We start from the raw sequence: 22,480 nt of genomic DNA on the forward strand, positions 1-22,480 counted from the left end.
GAGCCATCAGCCCGCGGGCCGCAGCGCCCGGGGGGGGGGGCAGAGCCGTCAGCCCGCGGGCCCCCAGCGCCCGGGGGGGGGGCAGAGCCGTCAGCCCACGGGCCCCAGCGCCCGGGGGGGGGGGGGCAGAGCCGTCAGCCCGCGGGCCCCAGCGCCCGGGGGGGGGCAGAGCCGTCAGCCCGCGGGCCCCAGCGCCCGGGGGGGGCAGAGCCGTCAGCCCGCGGGCCCCAGCGCCCGGGGGGGAGGGGCACAAGTGTCAGTCCCTGGGCCCCAGCGCCCGGGGGGGGGGCAGAACCGTCAGCCCACGGGCCCCAGCGCCCCTGGGGGGGCAGAGCCATAAGCCCTATGGGCCCCAGCGCCCGGGGGGGGCAGAGCCGTTAGCCCGCGGGACCCAGCGCCCGGGGGGGGCAGAGCCATCAGCCCAACGGGCCCCAGCGCCCGGGGGGGGCAGAGCCATCAGCCCACGGGCCCCAGCGCCCGGGGGGGGCAGAGCCCATAAGCCCTATGGGCCCCAGCGCCCGGGGGGGGCAGAGCCGTCAGCCCGCGGGACAGCCCGCGGGACCCAGCGCCCGGGGGGGGGCAGAGCCGTCAGCCCGCGGGACCCAGCGCCCGGGGGGGGGCAGAGCCGTCAGCCCGCGGGACCCAGCGCCCGGGGGGGGGCAGAGCCGTCAGCCCGCGGGACCCAGCGCCCGGGGGGGGGGCAGAGCCGTCAGCCGCGGGACCCAGCGCCCGGGGGGGGCAGAGCCGTCAGCCCGCGGGACCCAGCGCACGGGGGGGGGCAGAACCCACAGGGTGGAGGTGAAGGCAGAGGAGCGGTCCTGGGGGGAATCCCCTCTCCCTTAGCCCCCCCCCGGCTGACCGGCTCTCGGAGAACTCCAGGCTGATGACGTTGAGCACCCGGTCCCGCCGGGCGGCGCAGAAGCAGGAGAGGAAGTCGCCCAGGCGCATGCGGCAGTCGGCCTGGCGGCCCACGTCGATCACGTCGATCTCCTTGTCGGGGCCTGGGGGGGCGCAGCGTGAGAGGCACCAGCCCGCTGCCCCCCGCAGCTCCAGGGCCCCCGCAGCCCCAGGGTCCCCCACTGCCCCCCACTGCCCCAGGGCCCCCCGCAGCCCCAGGGCCCCCCGCTGCCTCCCACTGCCCCAGGGTCCCCCACTGCCCCCCACTGCCCCAGGGCCCCCCCGCAGCTCCAGGGCCCCCCGCTGCCTCCCACTGCCCCAGGGTCCCCCACTGCCCCCCACTGCCCCAGGGCCCCCCACTGCCCCCCACTGCCCCAGGGCCCCCCGCAGCTCCAGGGCCCCCCGCTGCCTCCCACTGCCCCAGGGTCCCCCACTGCCCCCCACTGCCCCAGGGCCCCCCACTGCCCCAGGGCCCCCCGCAGCTCCAGGGCCCCCCGCTGCCTCCCACTGCCCCAGGGTCCCCCACTGCCCCAGGGCCCCCCACTGCCCCAGGGCCCCCCGCAGCTCCAGGGCCCCCCGCTGCCTCCCACTGCCCCAGGGCCCCCCGCAGCTCCAGGGCCCCCGCAGCCCCAGGGCCCCCCGCTGCCCCCCGCAGCTCCAGGGCCCCCGCAGCCCCCCGCAGCTCCAGGGCCCCCGCAGCCCCCCACTGCCCCCCGCAGCCCTAGGGCCCCCCGCAGCCCCCCACTGCCCCCCGCAGCCGGCCCCCGCAGCCCCAGGGGCCCCCCCACTGCCCCCCCGCAGCCATAGGGCCCCCCCACTGCCCCAGGGCCCCCCCACTGCCCCCTGCAGCCCCCAGGGCCCCCCCCGCAGCCCCAGGGCCCCTCCCCGCCGGCGGCCTTACCCACGTAGTGCTCAATGTCCCGCACGGTGAAGGACGGGGGGGGGCAGCGTCATGCCCAGCCCCTCCTTCTTCAGCACCAGGATGGGGACGCTGAAGCTGTTCTCCTCCAGGTACTCGACTGTGAGCTGGGCCCCCGCTGGGCTTCAGGATCACCTCGTCCGCACTGCGGGGGGGGAGGCGCAGGCCAACGGTGCAGCCACCTCTGGGGCGGGGCGGCCCGGGGTAACCGCCGCATGGAACGCTGCCCCCCTCTGGGGCGAGGCGGGCCGGGTAACCGCCGCATGGAACGCTGCCCCCCTCTGGGGCGGGGGCGGCTCCGGGGTAACCGCCGCACGGAACGCTGCCCCCCTCTGGGGCGAGGCGGCCGGGTAACCGCCGCATGGAACGCTGCCCCCTCTGGGGCGGGGCGGCCGTGGTAACCGCCGCATGGAACGCTGCCCCCTCTGGGGGCGCTGAGGCGGCCGGGTAACCGCCGCATGGAACGCTGCGCCCCTCTGGGGCGGGGCGGCAGGGAAACGCTCGGCCCGGAGCAAGGGACTCCGGGGATGGAGCCGCAGGACGCTCGGCGCCCGGGTCAGACGCTGACGCGGCGAGGGAGGCGTGTGGGAACCCCGGCCCCCCCCGGCCCCTCCCCCTCGCGCGCGCACCCCCGGCCCCTCCCACCGCGCGCGCCCCCCGCCGGCCCCTCCCCCCAGCGCGCCCCCCCAGGGCCCCCTCCCCCCCGCGCGCGCCCCCCCGGCCCCACTCCCCCCGCGCGCCCCCACCGGCCCCTCCCCCCCCCAGCGCCCCTCACCTGGGGAACGAGCGGGCTCGAAGCTCCTTTATGAACTGGGCGCTGCCCGTCCGCACGGCGCCGCCCGGCTCCCTGCTCAGCCCCCGCGTCCCTGCTGCCTCTGGGGCCCCCGGCGGGCGTTTCACTGCGGGAGACACGGGACCCGTGAGGGCGGCTCCGGCGGGGACGGGGGCCCGGGCAGGGTCCAGGTTACTCACTGACGGAGGGGCCGTGCGCCAGCTGGCAGTTGGGGCAGTGGTACAGGTCGATGTCGGCCGCCGCGTCCTCCTCCACCCCCACGCAGCTGGGGAGAGAGCCGCTTAGCCACGGGCCAGGGGTCAGACCCCAGGAGCCCCCGCCCCCGAGGGGCCAGGCCCCGGCCCCATCCCCCCCCCGCGGGAACCACCGACCCCCGACAGGCCAGGCCCCGGCCCCATCCCCCCCCCGCGGGAACCACCAGCCCCCGACGGGCCAGGCCCCGGCCCCATCCCCCCCCGCGGGAACCACCGACCCCCGACGGGCCAGGCCCCGGCCCCATCCCCCCCCCGCGGGAACCACCAGCCCCCGACGGGCCAGGCCCCGGCCCCATCCCCCCCCCGCGGGAACCACCAGCCCCCGACGGGCCAGGCCCCGGCCCCATCCCCCCCCCGCGGGAACCACCAGCCCCCGACGGGCCAGGCCCCGGCCCCATCCCCCCCCCACGGGAACCACCCATCCCCGCCGGGCCAGGCCCCGGCCCCATCCCCCCCGCGGGAACCACCCATCCCCGCCGGGCCAGGCCCCGGCCCCATCCCCCCCCCACGGGAACCACCGACCCCCGACGGGCCGGACCCCGGCCCCATCCCCCCCCGCGGGAACCACCGACCCCCGACGGGCCGGACCCCGGCCCCATCCCCCCCGCGGGAACCACCGACCCCCGACGGGCCAGGCCCCGGCCCCATCCCCCCCGCGGGAACCACCGACCCCCGACGGGCCGGACCCCGGCCCCATCCCCCCCCGCGGGAACCACCGACCCCCGACGGGCCGGACCCCGGCCCCATCCCCCCCCGCGGGAACCACCGACCCCCGACGGGCCAGGCCCCGGCCCCATCTCCCCCCCCCGTGGGAACCACCGACCCCTGACGGGCCGGACCCCGGCCCCATCCCCCCCCCCCGTGGGAACCACCCACCCCCGACGGGCCGGACCCCGGCCCGATCCCCCCCCGTGGGAACCACCCGCCCCCGACGGGCCAGGCCCCGGCCCCATCCCCCCCGCGGGAACCACCCGCCCCCGACGGGCCGGACCCCGGCCCCATCCCCCCCCCCGTGGGAACCACCCACCCCCGACGGGCCGGACCCCGGCCCCATCCCCCCCCGTGGGAACCACCCACCCCCGACGGGCCGGACCCCGGCCCCATCCCCCCCCGCGGGAACCACCCGCCCCCGACGGGCCAGGCCCCGGCCCCATCCCCCCGCGCCCCACCTGCCGTGGAACCAGTCCTGGCAGCCGTCGCACTCGATCATGAAGCGGGTCACGTCGTAGGGCAGGCGGCAGAGGCAGTAGACGGGCACGGAGGCCATGGCGGCGCCCAGCGACCCCGGGGCCGGCCCCCCCGAGCGAGCCTGGGCCCGGGGGGTCTGCCCCTCCCCCCGCGCCGCGCCCCTCCCCCCGCGGGCCTCCCGCTCCGCGCCCCTCCCCCCGCGGGCCCCCCGCGCCGCGCACCTCCCCCCGCGCCTCGCCCCTCCCCGCTCCGCGCCCCTCCCCCCGCGGGCCCCCGCGCTCCGGTCCCGCTCGGCCCAGGCCCCAGGATCCTGTTCCGGCTCCGGCCTCTCAATAAAGTTTATTCAAAACACGGGGCGGGGCCCGACGCCATCTTGGGAGTGGCAGCGAGCGCGGAGACGGGCGCAGCAGCCATCTTGGGAGTGGCGAGGAGGAGCCGCCATCTTGGGAGCGGCCGGCGTGCGCCCCGCCCCTGTCAGGGACGGAGCGCCGCGAGGTCAAGCCGCGGCTTTCGCCATCTTGGGAGCGTCGCGTTGCCCTTGGGCTCTGGGCGCCATCTTGGGAGTGGCAAGAGCCTGGCCCCACCCATCCCCCCACCACTAACCCCTAGACCCCACTGCCCTCCCACAGCTAAGGGGAGACCCCGGCCCCCAGCTACCCCCCAACACTAACCCCTAGACCCCACTGCCCTCCCACAGCTAAGGGGAGACCCCGGCCCCCAGCTACCCCCCAACACTAACCACTAGACCCCACTGCCCTCCCACAGCTAAGGGGAGACCCCGGCCCCCAGCCTCCCCCCAACACTAACCCCTAGACCCCACTGCCCTCCCACAGCTAAGGGGAGACCCCGGCCCCCAGCTACCCCCCAACACTAACCCCTAGACCCCACTGCCCTCCCGCAGCTAAGGGGAGACCCCGGCCCCCGGCTACCCCCCAACACTAACCACTAGACCCCACTGCCCTCCCACAGCTAAGGGGAGACCCCAGCCCCCAGCTACCCCCCAACACTAACCACTAGACCCCACTGCCCTCCCACAGCTAAGGGGAGACCCCAGCCCCCAGCTACCCCCCAACACTAACCACTAGACCCCACTGCCCTCCCACAGCTAAGGGGAGACCCCGGCCCCCGGCTACCCCCCAACACTAACCACTAGACCCCACTGCCCTCCCACAGCTAAGGGGAGACCCCGGCCCCCAGCCCCCCCCAACACTAACCCCTAGACCCCACTGCCCTCCCACAGCTAAGGGGAGACCCCGGCCCCCAGCTACCCCCCAACACTAACCACTAGACCCCACTGCCCTCCCGCAGCTAAGGGGAGACCCCAGCCCCCAGCTACCCCCCAACACTAACCCCTAGACCCCACTGCCCTCCCGCAGCTAAGGGGAGACCCCGGCCCCCGGCTACCCCCCAACACTAACCACTAGACCCCACTGCCCTCCCACAGCTAAGGGGAGACCCCAGCCCCCAGCTACCCCCCAACACTAACCACTAGACCCCACTGCCCTCCCACAGCTAAGGGGAGACCCCAGCCCCCAGCTACCCCCCAACACTAACCACTAGACCCCACTGCCCTCCCACAGCTAAGGGGAGACCCCGGCCCCCGGCTACCCCCCAACACTAACCACTAGACCCCACTGCCCTCCCACAGCTAAGGGGAGACCCCGGCCCCCAGCCCCCCCCAACACTAACCCCTAGACCCCACTGCCCTCCCACAGCTAAGGGGAGACCCCGGCCCCCAGCTACCCCCCAACACTAACCCCTAGACCCCACTGCCCTCCCACAGCTAAGGGGAGACCCCGGCCCCCAGCCTCCCCCCAACACTAACCACTAGACCCCACTGCCCTCCCACAGCTAAGGGGAGACCCCGGCCCCCAGCTACCCCCCAACACTAACCACTAGACCCCACTGCCCTCCCACAGCTAAGGGGAGACCCCGGCCCCCAGCTACCCCCCAACACTAACCACTAGACCCCACTGCCCTCCCACAGCTAAGGGGAGACCCCGGCCCCCAGCTACCCCCCAACACTAACCACTAGACCCCACTGCCCTCCCACAGCTAAGGGGAGACCCCGGCCCCCAGCTACCCCCCAACACTAACCCCTAGACCCCACTGCCCTCCCACAGCTAAGGGGAGACCCCGGCCCCCAGCCCCCCCCAACACTAACCCCTAGACCCCACTGCCCTCCCACAGCTAAGGGGAGACCCCGGCCCCCAGCCCCCCCCAACACTAACCACTAGACCCCACTGCCCTCCCGCAGCTAAGGGGAGACCCCAGCCCCCAGCTACCCCCCAACACTAACCCCTAGACCCCACTGCCCTCCCACAGCTAAGGGGAGACCCCAGCCCCCAGCTACCCCCCAACACTAACCCCTAGACCCCACTGCCCTCCCGCAGCTAAGGGGAGACCCCAGCCCCCAGCTACCCCCCCAACACTAACCCCTAGACCCCACTGCCCTCCCACAGCTAAGGGGAGACCCCGGCCCCCAGCCTCCCCCCAACACTAACCCCTAGACCCCACTGCCCTCCCACAGCTAAGGGGAGACCCCGGCCCCCAGCCTCCTCCTAACACTAACCCCTAGACCCCACTGCCCTCCCACAGCTAAGGGGAGACCCCGGCCCCCGGCTACCCCCCAACACTAACCACTAGACCCCACTGCCCTCCCACAGCTAAGGGGAGACCCCAGCCCCCAGCTACCCCCCAACACTAACCACTAGACCCCACTGCCCTCCCACAGCTAAGGGGAGACCCCGGCCCCCAGCTACCCCCAACACTAACCCCTAGACCCCACTGCCCTCCCGCAGCTAAGGGGAGACCCCGGCCCCCGGCTACCCCCCAACACTAACCACTAGACCCCACTGCCCTCCCACAGCTAAGGGGAGACCCCGGCCCCCGGCTACCCCCCAACACTAACCACTAGACCCCACTGCCCTCCCACAGCTAAGGGGAGACCCCGGCCCCCGGCTACCCCCCAACACTAACCACTAGACCCCACTGCCCTCCCACAGCTAAGGGGAGACCCCAGCCCCCGGCTACCCCCCAACACTAACCACTAGACCCCACTGCCCTCCCACAGCTAAGGGGAGACCCCGGCCCCCGGCTACCCCCCAACACTAACCCCTAGACCCCACTGCCCTCCCACAGCTAAGGGGAGACCCCGGCCCCCAGCCCCCCCAACACTAACCCCTAGACCCCACTGCCCTCCCACAGCTAAGGGGAGACCCCGGCCCCCAGCCTCCCCCCAACACTAACCCCTAGACCCCACTGCCCTCCCACAGCTAAGGGGAGACCCCGGCCCCCAGCCCCCCCCAACACTAACCCCTAGACCCCACTGCCCTCCCACAGCTAAGGGGAGACCCCGGCCCCCAGCTACCCCCCCAACACTAACCCCTAGACCCCACTGCCCTCCCACAGCTAAGGGGAGACCCCGGCCCCCAGCTACCCCCCCAACACTAACCCCTAGACCCCACTGCCCTCCCACAGCTAAGGGGAGACCCCAGCCCCCAGCTACCCCCCCAACACTAACCACTAGACCCCACTGCCCTCCCACAGCTAAGGGGAGACCCCAGCCCCCAGCTACCCCCCCAACACTAACCCCTAGACCCCACTGCCCTCCCACAGCTAAGGGGAGACCCCAGCCCCCAGCTACCCCCCCAACACTAACCCCTAGACCCCACTGCCCTCCCACAGCTAAGGGGAGACCCCAGCCCCCAGCTACCCCCCCAACACTAACCCCTAGACCCCACTGCCCTCCCACAGCTAAGGGGAGACCCCAGCCCCCAGCCTCCCCCCAACACTAACCACTAGACCCCACTGCCCTCCCGCAGCTAAGGGGAGACCCCAGCCCCCAGCTACCCCCCAACACTAACCCCTAGACACCACTGCCCTCTCACAGCTAAGGGGAGACCCCGGCCCCCAGCCTCCCCCCAACACTAACCACTAGACCCCACTGCCCTCCCACAGCTAAGGGGAGACCCCAGCCCCCAGCTACCCCCCCAACACTAACCACTAGACCCCACTGCCCTCCCACAGCTCAGGGGAGACCCCGGCCCCCAGCCTCCCCCCAACACTAACCACTAGACCCCACTGCCCTCCCACAGCTCAGGGGAGACCCCGGCCCCCGGCTACCCCCCAACACTAACCCCTAGACCCCACTGCCCTCCCACAGCTAAGGGGAGACCCCGGCCCCCAGTCCCCCCCAACACTAACCACTAGACCCCACTGCCCTCCCACAGCTAAGGGGAGACCCCGGCCCCCGGCTACCCCCCAACACTAACCACTAGACCCCACTGCCCTCCCACAGCTAAGGGGAGACCCCGGCCCCCAGCCCCCCCCAACACTAACCCCTAGACCCCACTGCCCTCCCACAGCTAAGGGGAGACCCCGGCCCCCAGCTACCCCCCAACACTAACCCCTAGACCCCACTGCCCTCCCGCAGCTAAGGGGAGACCCCAGCCCCCAGCTACCCCCCCAACACTAACCACTAGACCCCACTGCCCTCCCGCAGCTAAGGGGAGACCCCGGCCCCCAGCTACCCCCCAACACTAACCCCTAGACCCCACTGCCCTCCCGCAGCTAAGGGGAGACCCCAGCCCCCAGCTACCCCCCCAACACTAACCACTAGACCCCACTGCCCTCCCACAGCTAAGGGGAGACCCCGGCCCCCGGCTACCCCCCAACACTAACCACTAGACCCCACTGCCCTCCCACAGCTAAGGGGAGACCCCAGCCCCCAGCTACCCCCCAACACTAACCACTAGACCCCACTGCCCTCCCACAGCTAAGGGGAGACCCCGGCCCCCGGCTACCCCCCAACACTAACCACTAGACCCCACTGCCCTCCCACAGCTAAGGGGAGACCCCGGCCCCCGGCTACCCCCCAACACTAACCACTAGACCCCACTGCCCTCCCACAGCTAAGGGGAGACCCCGGCCCCCGGCTACCCCCCAACACTAACCACTAGACCCCACTGCCCTCCCAAAGCTAAGGGGAGACCCCAGCCCCCAGCTACCCCCCAACACTAACCACTAGACCCCACTGCCCTCCCACAGCTAAGGGGAGACCCCGGCCCCCGGCTACCCCCCAACACTAACCCCTAGACCCCACTGCCCTCCCACAGCTAAGGGGAGACCCCGGCCCCCAGCCCCCCCAACACTAACCCCTAGACCCCACTGCCCTCCCACAGCTAAGGGGAGACCCCGGCCCCCAGCCTCCCCCCAACACTAACCCCTAGACCCCACTGCCCTCCCACAGCTAAGGGGAGACCCCGGCCCCCAGCCCCCCCCAACACTAACCCCTAGACCCCACTGCCCTCCCGCAGCTAAGGGGAGACCCCAGCCCCCAGCCTCCCCCCAACACTAACCACTAGACCCCACTGCCCTCCCGCAGCTAAGGGGAGACCCCAGCCCCCAGCTACCCCCCAACACTAACCCCTAGACCCCACTGCCCTCCCACAGCTAAGGGGAGACCCCAGCCCCCAGCTACCCCCCCAACACTAACCCCTAGACCCCACTGCCCTCCCACAGCTAAGGGGAGACCCCGGCCCCCAGCCTCCCCCCAACACTAACCCCTAGACCCCACTGCCCTCCCACAGCTAAGGGGAGACCCCGGCCCCCGGCTACCCCCCAACACTAACCACTAGACCCCACTGCCCTCCCACAGCTAAGGGGAGACCCCAGCCCCCAGCTACCCCCCAACACTAACCACTAGACCCCACTGCCCTCCCACAGCTAAGGGGAGACCCCGGCCCCCGGCTACCCCCCAACACTAACCACTAGACCCCACTGCCCTCCCACAGCTAAGGGGAGACCCCGGCCCCCGGCTACCCCCCAACACTAACCACTAGACCCCACTGCCCTCCCACAGCTAAGGGGAGACCCCGGCCCCCAGCCCCCCCCAACACTAACCCCTAGACCCCACTGCCCTCCCACAGCTAAGGGGAGACCCCGGCCCCCAGCTACCCCCCCAACACTAACCCCTAGACCCCACTGCCCTCCCACAGCTAAGGGGAGACCCCGGCCCCCAGCCCCCCCAACACTAACCCCTAGACCCCACTGCCCTCCCACAGCTAAGGGGAGACCCCGGCCCCCAGCCTCCCCCCAACACTAACCCCTAGACCCCACTGCCCTCCCACAGCTAAGGGGAGACCCCGGCCCCCAGCCCCCCCCAACACTAACCCCTAGACCCCACTGCCCTCCCACAGCTAAGGGGAGACCCCGGCCCCCAGCTACCCCCCAACACTAACCCCTAGACCCCACTGCCCTCCCACAGCTAAGGGGAGACCCCGGCCCCCAGCTACCCCCCAACACTAACCCCTAGACCCCACTGCCCTCCCACAGCTAAGGGGAGACCCCGGCCCCCAGCTACCCCCCCAACACTAACCCCTAGACCCCACTGCCCTCCCACAGCTAAGGGGAGACCCCAGCCCCCAGCTACCCCCCCAACACTAACCCCTAGACCCCACTGCCCTCCCACAGCTAAGGGGAGACCCCAGCCCCCAGCTACCCCCCCAACACTAACCCCTAGACCCCACTGCCCTCCCACAGCTAAGGGGAGACCCCAGCCCCCAGCTACCCCCCCAACACTAACCCCTAGACCCCACTGCCCTCCCACAGCTAAGGGGAGACCCCAGCCCCCAGCTACCCCCCCAACACTAACCACTAGACCCCACTGCCCTCCCACAGCTAAGGGGAGACCCCGGCCCCCAGCCTCCCCCCAACACTAACCACTAGACCCCACTGCCCTCCCGCAGCTAAGGGGAGACCCCGGCCCCCAGCTACCCCCCAACACTAACCACTAGACCCCACTGCCCTCCCACAGCTAAGGGGAGACCCCGGCCCCCAGCCTCCCCCCAACACTAACCACTAGACCCCACTGCCCTCCCGCAGCTAAGGGGAGACCCCAGCCCCCAGCCTCCCCCCAACACTAACCACTAGACCCCACTGCCCTCCCGCAGCTAAGGGGAGACCCCGGCCCCCAGCCCCCCCCAACACTAACCCCTAGACCCCACTGCCCTCCCGCAGCTAAGGGGAGACCCCGGCCCCCAGCCTCCCCCCAACACTAACCCCTAGACCCCACTGCCCTCCCGCAGCTAAGGGGAGACCCCGGCCCCCAGCTACCCCCCAACACTAACCCCTAGACCCCACTGCCCTCCCACAGCTAAGGGGAGACCCCGGCCCCCAGTCCCCCCCAACACTAACCCCTAGACCCCACTGCCCTCCCGCAGCTAAGGGGAGACCCCAGCCCCCAGCTACCCCCCAACACTAACCACTAGACCCCACTGCCCTCCCACAGCTAAGGGGAGACCCCGGCCCCCAGCTACCCCCCAACACTAACCCCTAGACCCCACTGCCCTCCCGCAGCTAAGGGGAGACCCCAGCCCCCGGCCACCCCCCAACACTAACCCCTAGACCCCACTGCCCTCCCGCAGCTAAGGGGAGACCCCAGCCCCCGGCTACCCCCCAACACTAACCCCTAGACCCCACTGCCCTCCCGCAGCTAAGGGGAGACCCCAGCCCCCAGCTACCCCCCAACACTAACCACTAGACCCCACTGCCCTCCCACAGCTAAGGGGAGACCCCGGCCCCCAGCCCCCCCCAACACTAACCCCTAGACCCCACTGCCCTCCCACAGCTAAGGGGAGACCCCGGCCCCCAGCCACCCCCCAACACTAACCACTAGACCCCACTGCCCTCCCACAGCTAAGGGGAGACCCCGGCCCCCAGTCCCCCCCAACACTAACCACTAGACCCCACTGCCCTCCCGCAGCTAAGGGGAGACCCCGGCCCCCAGCCCCCCCCAACACTAACCACTAGACCCCACTGCCCTCCCGCAGCTAAGGGGAGACCCCGGCCCCCAGCTACCCCCCCAACACTAACCACTAGACCCCACTGCCCTCCCTGAGCTAAGGGGAGACCCCGGCCCCCAGCCTCCCCCCAACACTAACCACTAGACCCCACTGCCCTCCCACAGCTAAGGGGGACCCCGGCCCCCGGCTACCCCCCCAACACTAACCCCTAGACCCCACTGCCCTCCCACAGCTAAGGGGAGACCCCAGCCCCCGGCTACCCCCCCAACACTAACCCCTAGACCCCACTGCCCTCCCACAGCTAAGGGGAGACCCCAGCCCCCCAGCTACCCCCCAACACTAACCCCTAGACCCCACTGCCCTCCCGCAGCTAAGGGGAGACCCCAGCCCCCAGCTACCCCCCCAACACTAACCACTAGACCCCACTGCCCTCCCGCAGCTAAGGGGAGACCCCGGCCCCCGGCTACCCCCCAACACTAACCACTAGACCCCACTGCCCTCCCACAGCTAAGGGGAGACCCCAGCCCCCAGCTACCCCCCAACACTAACCACTAGACCCCACTGCCCTCCCACAGCTAAGGGGAGACCCCAGCCCCCAGCTACCCCCCAACACTAACCACTAGACCCCACTGCCCTCCCACAGCTAAGGGGAGACCCCGGCCCCCGGCTACCCCCCAACACTAACCACTAGACCCCACTGCCCTCCCACAGCTAAGGGGAGACCCCGGCCCCCAGCCCCCCCCAACACTAACCCCTAGACCCCACTGCCCTCCCACAGCTAAGGGGAGACCCCGGCCCCCAGCTACCCCCCAACACTAACCCCTAGACCCCACTGCCCTCCCACAGCTAAGGGGAGACCCCGGCCCCCAGCCTCCCCCCAACACTAACCACTAGACCCCACTGCCCTCCCACAGCTAAGGGGAGACCCCGGCCCCCAGCTACCCCCCAACACTAACCACTAGACCCCACTGCCCTCCCACAGCTAAGGGGAGACCCCGGCCCCCAGCTACCCCCCAACACTAACCACTAGACCCCACTGCCCTCCCACAGCTAAGGGGAGACCCCGGCCCCCGGCTACCCCCCAACACTAACCCCTAGACCCCACTGCCCTCCCACAGCTAAGGGGAGACCCCGGCCCCCAGCTACCCCCCAACACTAACCCCTAGACCCCACTGCCCTCCCACAGCTAAGGGGAGACCCCGGCCCCCAGCCCCCCCCAACACTAACCCCTAGACCCCACTGCCCTCCCACAGCTAAGGGGAGACCCCGGCCCCCAGCCCCCCCCAACACTAACCACTAGACCCCACTGCCCTCCCGCAGCTAAGGGGAGACCCCAGCCCCCAGCTACCCCCCAACACTAACCCCTAGACCCCACTGCCCTCCCACAGCTAAGGGGAGACCCCAGCCCCCAGCTACCCCCCAACACTAACCCCTAGACCCCACTGCCCTCCCGCAGCTAAGGGGAGACCCCAGCCCCCAGCTACCCCCCCAACACTAACCCCTAGACCCCACTGCCCTCCCACAGCTAAGGGGAGACCCCGGCCCCCAGCCTCCCCCCAACACTAACCCCTAGACCCCACTGCCCTCCCACAGCTAAGGGGAGACCCCGGCCCCCAGCCTCCTCCTAACACTAACCCCTAGACCCCACTGCCCTCCCACAGCTAAGGGGAGACCCCGGCCCCCGGCTACCCCCCAACACTAACCACTAGACCCCACTGCCCTCCCACAGCTAAGGGGAGACCCCAGCCCCCAGCTACCCCCCAACACTAACCACTAGACCCCACTGCCCTCCCACAGCTAAGGGGAGACCCCGGCCCCCAGCTACCCCCAACACTAACCCCTAGACCCCACTGCCCTCCCGCAGCTAAGGGGAGACCCCGGCCCCCGGCTACCCCCCAACACTAACCACTAGACCCCACTGCCCTCCCACAGCTAAGGGGAGACCCCGGCCCCCGGCTACCCCCCAACACTAACCACTAGACCCCACTGCCCTCCCACAGCTAAGGGGAGACCCCGGCCCCCGGCTACCCCCCAACACTAACCACTAGACCCCACTGCCCTCCCACAGCTAAGGGGAGACCCCAGCCCCCGGCTACCCCCCAACACTAACCACTAGACCCCACTGCCCTCCCACAGCTAAGGGGAGACCCCGGCCCCCGGCTACCCCCCAACACTAACCCCTAGACCCCACTGCCCTCCCACAGCTAAGGGGAGACCCCGGCCCCCAGCCCCCCCAACACTAACCCCTAGACCCCACTGCCCTCCCACAGCTAAGGGGAGACCCCGGCCCCCAGCCTCCCCCCAACACTAACCCCTAGACCCCACTGCCCTCCCACAGCTAAGGGGAGACCCCGGCCCCCAGCCCCCCCCAACACTAACCCCTAGACCCCACTGCCCTCCCACAGCTAAGGGGAGACCCCGGCCCCCAGCTACCCCCCCAACACTAACCCCTAGACCCCACTGCCCTCCCACAGCTAAGGGGAGACCCCAGCCCCCAGCTACCCCCCCAACACTAACCCCTAGACCCCACTGCCCTCCCACAGCTAAGGGGAGACCCCAGCCCCCAGCTACCCCCCCAACACTAACCCCTAGACCCCACTGCCCTCCCACAGCTAAGGGGAGACCCCAGCCCCCAGCTACCCCCCCAACACTAACCCCTAGACCCCACTGCCCTCCCACAGCTAAGGGGAGACCCCAGCCCCCAGCCTCCCCCCAACACTAACCACTAGACCCCACTGCCCTCCCGCAGCTAAGGGGAGACCCCAGCCCCCAGCTACCCCCCAACACTAACCCCTAGACACCACTGCCCTCTCACAGCTAAGGGGAGACCCCGGCCCCCAGCCTCCCCCCAACACTAACCACTAGACCCCACTGCCCTCCCACAGCTAAGGGGAGACCCCAGCCCCCAGCTACCCCCCCAACACTAACCACTAGACCCCACTGCCCTCCCACAGCTCAGGGGAGACCCCGGCCCCCAGCCTCCCCCCAACACTAACCACTAGACCCCACTGCCCTCCCACAGCTCAGGGGAGACCCCGGCCCCCGGCTACCCCCCAACACTAACCCCTAGACCCCACTGCCCTCCCACAGCTAAGGGGAGACCCCGGCCCCCAGTCCCCCCCAACACTAACCACTAGACCCCACTGCCCTCCCACAGCTAAGGGGAGACCCCGGCCCCCGGCTACCCCCCAACACTAACCACTAGACCCCACTGCCCTCCCACAGCTAAGGGGAGACCCCGGCCCCCAGCCCCCCCCAACACTAACCCCTAGACCCCACTGCCCTCCCACAGCTAAGGGGAGACCCCGGCCCCCAGCTACCCCCCAACACTAACCCCTAGACCCCACTGCCCTCCCGCAGCTAAGGGGAGACCCCAGCCCCCAGCTACCCCCCCAACACTAACCACTAGACCCCACTGCCCTCCCGCAGCTAAGGGGAGACCCCGGCCCCCAGCTACCCCCCAACACTAACCCCTAGACCCCACTGCCCTCCCGCAGCTAAGGGGAGACCCCAGCCCCCAGCTACCCCCCCAACACTAACCACTAGACCCCACTGCCCTCCCACAGCTAAGGGGAGACCCCGGCCCCCGGCTACCCCCCAACACTAACCACTAGACCCCACTGCCCTCCCACAGCTAAGGGGAGACCCCAGCCCCCAGCTACCCCCCAACACTAACCACTAGACCCCACTGCCCTCCCACAGCTAAGGGGAGACCCCGGCCCCCGGCTACCCCCCAACACTAACCACTAGACCCCACTGCCCTCCCACAGCTAAGGGGAGACCCCGGCCCCCGGCTACCCCCCAACACTAACCACTAGACCCCACTGCCCTCCCACAGCTAAGGGGAGACCCCGGCCCCCGGCTACCCCCCAACACTAACCACTAGACCCCACTGCCCTCCCAAAGCTAAGGGGAGACCCCAGCCCCCAGCTACCCCCCAACACTAACCACTAGACCCCACTGCCCTCCCACAGCTAAGGGGAGACCCCGGCCCCCGGCTACCCCCCAACACTAACCCCTAGACCCCACTGCCCTCCCACAGCTAAGGGGAGACCCCGGCCCCCAGCCCCCCCAACACTAACCCCTAGACCCCACTGCCCTCCCACAGCTAAGGGGAGACCCCGGCCCCCAGCCTCCCCCCAACACTAACCCCTAGACCCCACTGCCCTCCCACAGCTAAGGGGAGACCCCGGCCCCCAGCCCCCCCCAACACTAACCCCTAGACCCCACTGCCCTCCCGCAGCTAAGGGGAGACCCCAGCCCCCAGCCTCCCCCCAACACTAACCACTAGACCCCACTGCCCTCCCGCAGCTAAGGGGAGACCCCAGCCCCCAGCTACCCCCCAACACTAACCCCTAGACCCCACTGCCCTCCCACAGCTAAGGGGAGACCCCAGCCCCCAGCTACCCCCCCAACACTAACCCCTAGACCCCACTGCCCTCCCACAGCTAAGGGGAGACCCCGGCCCCCAGCCTCCCCCCAACACTAACCCCTAGACCCCACTGCCCTCCCACAGCTAAGGGGAGACCCCGGCCCCCGGCTACCCCCCAACACTAACCACTAGACCCCACTGCCCTCCCACAGCTAAGGGGAGACCCCAGCCCCCAGCTACCCCCCAACACTAACCACTAGACCCCACTGCCCTCCCACAGCTAAGGGGAGACCCCGGCCCCCGGCTACCCCCCAACACTAACCACTAGACCCCACTGCCCTCCCACAGCTAAGGGGAGACCCCGGCCCCCGGCTACCCCCCAACACTAACCACTAGACCCCACTGCCCTCCCACAGCTAAGGGGAGACCCCGGCCCCCGGCTACCCCCCAACACTAACCACTAGACCCCACTGCCCTCCCACAGCTAAGGGGAGACCCCAGCCCCCAGCTACCCCCCAACACTAACCACTAGACCCCACTGCCCTCCCACAGCTAAGGGGAGACCCCGGCCCCCGGCTACCCCCCAACACTAACCCCTAGACCCCACTGCCCTCCCACAGCTAAGGGGAGACCCCGGCCCCCAGCCCCCCCAACACTAACCCCTAGACCCCACTGCCCTCCCACAGCTAAGGGGAGACCCCGGCCCCCAGCCTCCCCCCAACACTAACCCCTAGACCCCACTGCCCTCCCACAGCTAAGGGGAGACCCCGGCCCCCAGCCCCCCCCAACACTAACCCCTAGACCCCACTGCCCTCCCACAGCTAAGGGGAGACCCCGGCCCCCAGCTACCCCCCCAACACTAACCCCTAGACCCCACTGCCCTCCCACAGCTAAGGGGAGACCCCAGCCCCCAGCTACCCCCCCAACACTAACCCCTAGACCCCACTGCCCTCCCACAGCTAAGGGGAGACCCCAGCCCCCAGCTACCCCCCCAACACTAACCCCTAGACCCCACTGCCCTCCCACAGCTAAGGGGAGACCCCAGCCCCCAGCTACCCCCCCAACACTAACCCCTAGACCCCACTGCCCTCCCACAGCTAAGGGGAGACCCCAGCCCCCAGCCTCCCCCCAACACTAACCACTAGACCCCACTGCCCTCCCGCAGCTAAGGGGAGACCCCAGCCCCCAGCTACCCCCCAACACTAACCCCTAGACACCACTGCCCTCTCACAGCTAAGGGGAGACCCCGGCCCCCAGCCTCCCCCCAACACTAACCACTAGACCCCACTGCCCTCCCACAGCTAAGGGGAGACCCCAGCCCCCAGCTACCCCCCCAACACTAACCACTAGACCCCACTGCCCTCCCACAGCTCAGGGGAGACCCCGGCCCCCAGCCTCCCCCCAACACTAACCACTAGACCCCACTGCCCTCCCACAGCTCAGGGGAGACCCCGGCCCCCGGCTACCCCCCAACACTAACCCCTAGACCCCACTGCCCTCCCACAGCTAAGGGGAGACCCCGGCCCCCAGTCCCCCCCAACACTAACCACTAGACCCCACTGCCCTCCCACAGCTAAGGGGAGACCCCGGCCCCCGGCTACCCCCCAACACTAACCACTAGACCCCACTGCCCTCCCACAGCTAAGGGGAGACCCCGGCCCCCAGCCCCCCCCAACACTAACCCCTAGACCCCACTGCCCTCCCACAGCTAAGGGGAGACCCCGGCCCCCAGCTACCCCCCAACACTAACCCCTAGACCCCACTGCCCTCCCGCAGCTAAGGGGAGACCCCAGCCCCCAGCTACCCCCCCAACACTAACCACTAGACCCCACTGCCCTCCCGCAGCTAAGGGGAGACCCCGGCCCCCAGCTACCCCCCAACACTAACCCCTAGACCCCACTGCCCTCCCGCAGCTAAGGGGAGACCCCAGCCCCCAGCTACCCCCCCAACACTAACCACTAGACCCCACTGCCCTCCCACAGCTAAGGGGAGACCCCGGCCCCCGGCTACCCCCCAACACTAACCACTAGACCCCACTGCCCTCCCACAGCTAAGGGGAGACCCCAGCCCCCAGCTACCCCCCAACACTAACCACTAGACCCCACTGCCCTCCCACAGCTAAGGGGAGACCCCGGCCCCCGGCTACCCCCCAACACTAACCACTAGACCCCACTGCCCTCCCACAGCTAAGGGGAGACCCCGGCCCCCGGCTACCCCCCAACACTAACCACTAGACCCCACTGCCCTCCCACAGCTAAGGGGAGACCCCGGCCCCCGGCTACCCCCCAACACTAACCACTAGACCCCACTGCCCTCCCACAGCTAAGGGGAGACCCCGGCCCCCGGCTACCCCCCAACACTAACCACTAGACCCCACTGCCCTCCCACAGCTAAGGGGAGACCCCGGCCCCCGGCTACCCCCCAACACTAACCACTAGACCCCACTGCCCTCCCACAGCTAAGGGGAGACCCCGGCCCCCGGCTACCCCCCAACACTAACCACTAGACCCCACTGCCCTCCCAAAGCTAAGGGGAGACCCCAGCCCCCAGCTACCCCCCAACACTAACCACTAGACCCCACTGCCCTCCCACAGCTAAGGGGAGACCCCGGCCCCCGGCTACCCCCCAACACTAACCCCTAGACCCCACTGCCCTCCCACAGCTAAGGGGAGACCCCGGCCCCCAGCCCCCCCAACACTAACCCCTAGACCCCACTGCCCTCCCACAGCTAAGGGGAGACCCCGGCCCCCAGCCTCCCCCCAACACTAACCCCTAGACCCCACTGCCCTCCCACAGCTAAGGGGAGACCCCGGCCCCCAGCCCCCCCCAACACTAACCCCTAGACCCCACTGCCCTCCCGCAGCTAAGGGGAGACCCCAGCCCCCAGCCTCCCCCCAACACTAACCACTAGACCCCACTGCCCTCCCGCAGCTAAGGGGAGACCCCAGCCCCCAGCTACCCCCCAACACTAACCCCTAGACCCCACTGCCCTCCCACAGCTAAGGGGAGACCCCAGCCCCCAGCTACCCCCCCAACACTAACCCCTAGACCCCACTGCCCTCCCACAGCTAAGGGGAGACCCCGGCCCCCAGCCTCCCCCCAACACTAACCCCTAGACCCCACTGCCCTCCCACAGCTAAGGGGAGACCCCGGCCCCCAGCCTCCTCCTAACACTAACCCCTAGACCCCACTGCCCTCCCACAGCTAAGGGGAGACCCCGGCCCCCGGCTACCCCCCAACACTAACCACTAGACCCCACTGCCCTCCCACAGCTAAGGGGAGACCCCAGCCCCCAGCTACCCCCCAACACTAACCACTAGACCCCACTGCCCTCCCACAGCTAAGGGGAGACCCCGGCCCCCGGCTACCCCCCAACACTAACCACTAGACCCCACTGCCCTCCCACAGCTAAGGGGAGACCCCGGCCCCCGGCTACCCCCCAACACTAACCACTAGACCCCACTGCCCTCCCACAGCTAAGGGGAGACCCCGGCCCCCGGCTACCCCCCAACACTAACCACTAGACCCCACTGCCCTCCCACAGCTAAGGGGAGACCCCAGCCCCCAGCTACCCCCCAACACTAACCACTAGACCCCACTGCCCTCCCACAGCTAAGGGGAGACCCCGGCCCCCGGCTACCCCCCAACACTAACCCCTAGACCCCACTGCCCTCCCACAGCTAAGGGGAGACCCCAGCCCCCAGCTACCCCCCCAACACTAACCCCTAGACCCCACTGCCCTCCCACAGCTAAGGGGAGACCCCAGCCCCCAGCTACCCCCCCAACACTAACCCCTAGACCCCACTGCCCTCCCACAGCTAAGGGGAGACCCCAGCCCCCAGCTACCCCCCCAACACTAACCCCTAGACCCCACTGCCCTCCCACAGCTAAGGGGAGACCCCAGCCCCCAGCTACCCCCCCAACACTAACCACTAGACCCCACTGCCCTCCCACAGCTAAGGGGAGACCCCGGCCCCCAGCCTCCCCCCAACACTAACCACTAGACCCCACTGCCCTCCCGCAGCTAAGGGGAGACCCCAGCCCCCAGCTACCCCCCAACACTAACCACTAGACCCCACTGCCCTCCCACAGCTAAGGGGAGACCCCGGCCCCCAGCCTCCCCCCAACACTAACCACTAGACCCCACTGCCCTCCCGCAGCTAAGGGGAGACCCCAGCCCCCAGCTACCCCCCAACACTAACCACTAGACCCCACTGCCCTCCCACAGCTAAGGGGAGACCCCGGCCCCCAGCCCCCCCCAACACTAACCCCTAGACCCCACTGCCCTCCCGCAGCTAAGGGGAGACCCCGGCCCCCAGCCTCCCCCCAACACTAACCCCTAGACCCCACTGCCCTCCCGCAGCTAAGGGGAGACCCCGGCCCCCAGCTACCCCCCAACACTAACCCCTAGACCCCACTGCCCTCCCACAGCTAAGGGGAGACCCCGGCCCCCAGTCCCCCCCAACACTAACCCCTAGACCCCACTGCCCTCCCGCAGCTAAGGGGAGACCCCAGCCCCCAGCTACCCCCCAACACTAACCACTAGACCCCACTGCCCTCCCACAGCTAAGGGGAGACCCCGGCCCCCAGCTACCCCCCAACACTAACCCCTAGACCCCACTGCCCTCCCGCAGCTAAGGGGAGACCCCAGCCCCCGGCCACCCCCCAACACTAACCCCTAGACCCCACTGCCCTCCCGCAGCTAAGGGGAGACCCCAGCCCCCGGCTACCCCCCAACACTAACCCCTAGACCCCACTGCCCTCCCGCAGCTAAGGGGAGACCCCAGCCCCCAGCTACCCCCCAACACTAACCACTAGACCCCACTGCCCTCCCACAGCTAAGGGGAGACCCCGGCCCCCAGCCCCCCCCAACACTAACCCCTAGACCCCACTGCCCTCCCACAGCTAAGGGGAGACCCCGGCCCCCAGCCACCCCCCAACACTAACCACTAGACCCCACTGCCCTCCCACAGCTAAGGGGAGACCCCGGCCCCCAGTCCCCCCCAACACTAACCACTAGACCCCACTGCCCTCCCGCAGCTAAGGGGAGACCCCGGCCCCCAGCCCCCCCCAACACTAACCACTAGACCCCACTGCCCTCCCGCAGCTAAGGGGAGACCCCGGCCCCCAGCTACCCCCCCAACACTAACCACTAGACCCCACTGCCCTCCCTGAGCTAAGGGGAGACCCCGGCCCCCAGCCTCCCCCCAACACTAACCACTAGACCCCACTGCCCTCCCACAGCTAAGGGGGACCCCGGCCCCCGGCTACCCCCCCAACACTAACCCCTAGACCCCACTGCCCTCCCACAGCTAAGGGGAGACCCCAGCCCCCGGCTACCCCCCCAACACTAACCCCTAGACCCCACTGCCCTCCCACAGCTAAGGGGAGACCCCAGCCCCCCAGCTACCCCCCAACACTAACCCCTAGACCCCACTGCCCTCCCTGAGCTAAGGGGAGACCCCGGCCCCCAGCCTCCCCCCAACACTAACCACTAGACCCCACTGCCCTCCCACAGCTAAGGGGAGACCCCAGCCCCCGGCTACCCCCCCAGCACTAACCCCTAGACCCCACTGCCCTCCCACAGCTAAGGGGAGACCCCAGCCCCCGGCCACCCCCCCAGCACTAACCCCTAGACCTCACTGCCCTACCACAGCTAAGGGGAGACCCCAGCCTCTCCCCAACACTAACCACTAGACCCCACTGCCCTCCCACAGCTAAGGGGAGACCCCGGCCCCCGGCCACCCCCCAACACTAACCACTAGACCCCACTGCCCTCCCACAGCTAAGGGGAGACCCCAGCCCCCAGCTACCCCCCAACACTAATCACTAGACCCCACTCCCCTCCCACAGCTAAGGGGAGACCCCAGCCCCCCCAACACTAACCCCTAGACCCCACTGCCCTCCCACAGCTAAGGGGAGACCCCGGCCCCCAGCTACCCCCCAACACTAACCCCTAGACCCCACTGCCCTCCCATAGCTAAGGGCAGACCCCAGTCCCCGACTCCCAGCCACACTCCAACACTAACCACTAGACCCCACTGCCCTCCCACATCAAAGAGGAGACCCCAGCCCCTGGCTCCCAGCCACCCCCCAACACTAACCCCTAAGCCCCTTCTCCTCCCAGAGCTAAGGGGAGACCCCCCAGAGTTCCCTCTAATCGTTTCCATCCATGTGCAGAATAAATGTATGTGCAGAGGCATGTGCGAATGTGCACCAGCAGGGGAACCAAAACCAGCTGCAGGCGCTGTG

The 22,480-nt window shown here is 70.1% G+C and overlaps 1 protein-coding gene across 1 annotated transcript; it reads right to left on the reverse strand.

Moving 5' to 3' along the window:
* Positions 1–555: 555 nt before the first annotated feature.
* PHF8 (PHD finger protein 8) lies at positions 556–4,494 on the reverse strand. Its single transcript, XM_075918467.1, is given in 7 exon segments — positions 556–1,001; positions 1,799–1,841; positions 1,843–1,932; positions 1,934–1,961; positions 2,592–2,715; positions 2,789–2,874; positions 4,033–4,494. Coding segments are annotated over 7 exon segments (723 nt in total). The 5' UTR covers positions 4,131–4,494; the 3' UTR covers positions 556–747.
* Positions 4,495–22,480: the final 17,986 nt, after the last annotated feature.

This window comes from Pelodiscus sinensis, unplaced genomic scaffold, assembly GCF_049634645.1.
Source record: "Pelodiscus sinensis isolate JC-2024 unplaced genomic scaffold, ASM4963464v1 ctg120, whole genome shotgun sequence".
NCBI classification, from domain to species: domain Eukaryota; kingdom Metazoa; phylum Chordata; order Testudines; family Trionychidae; genus Pelodiscus; species Pelodiscus sinensis.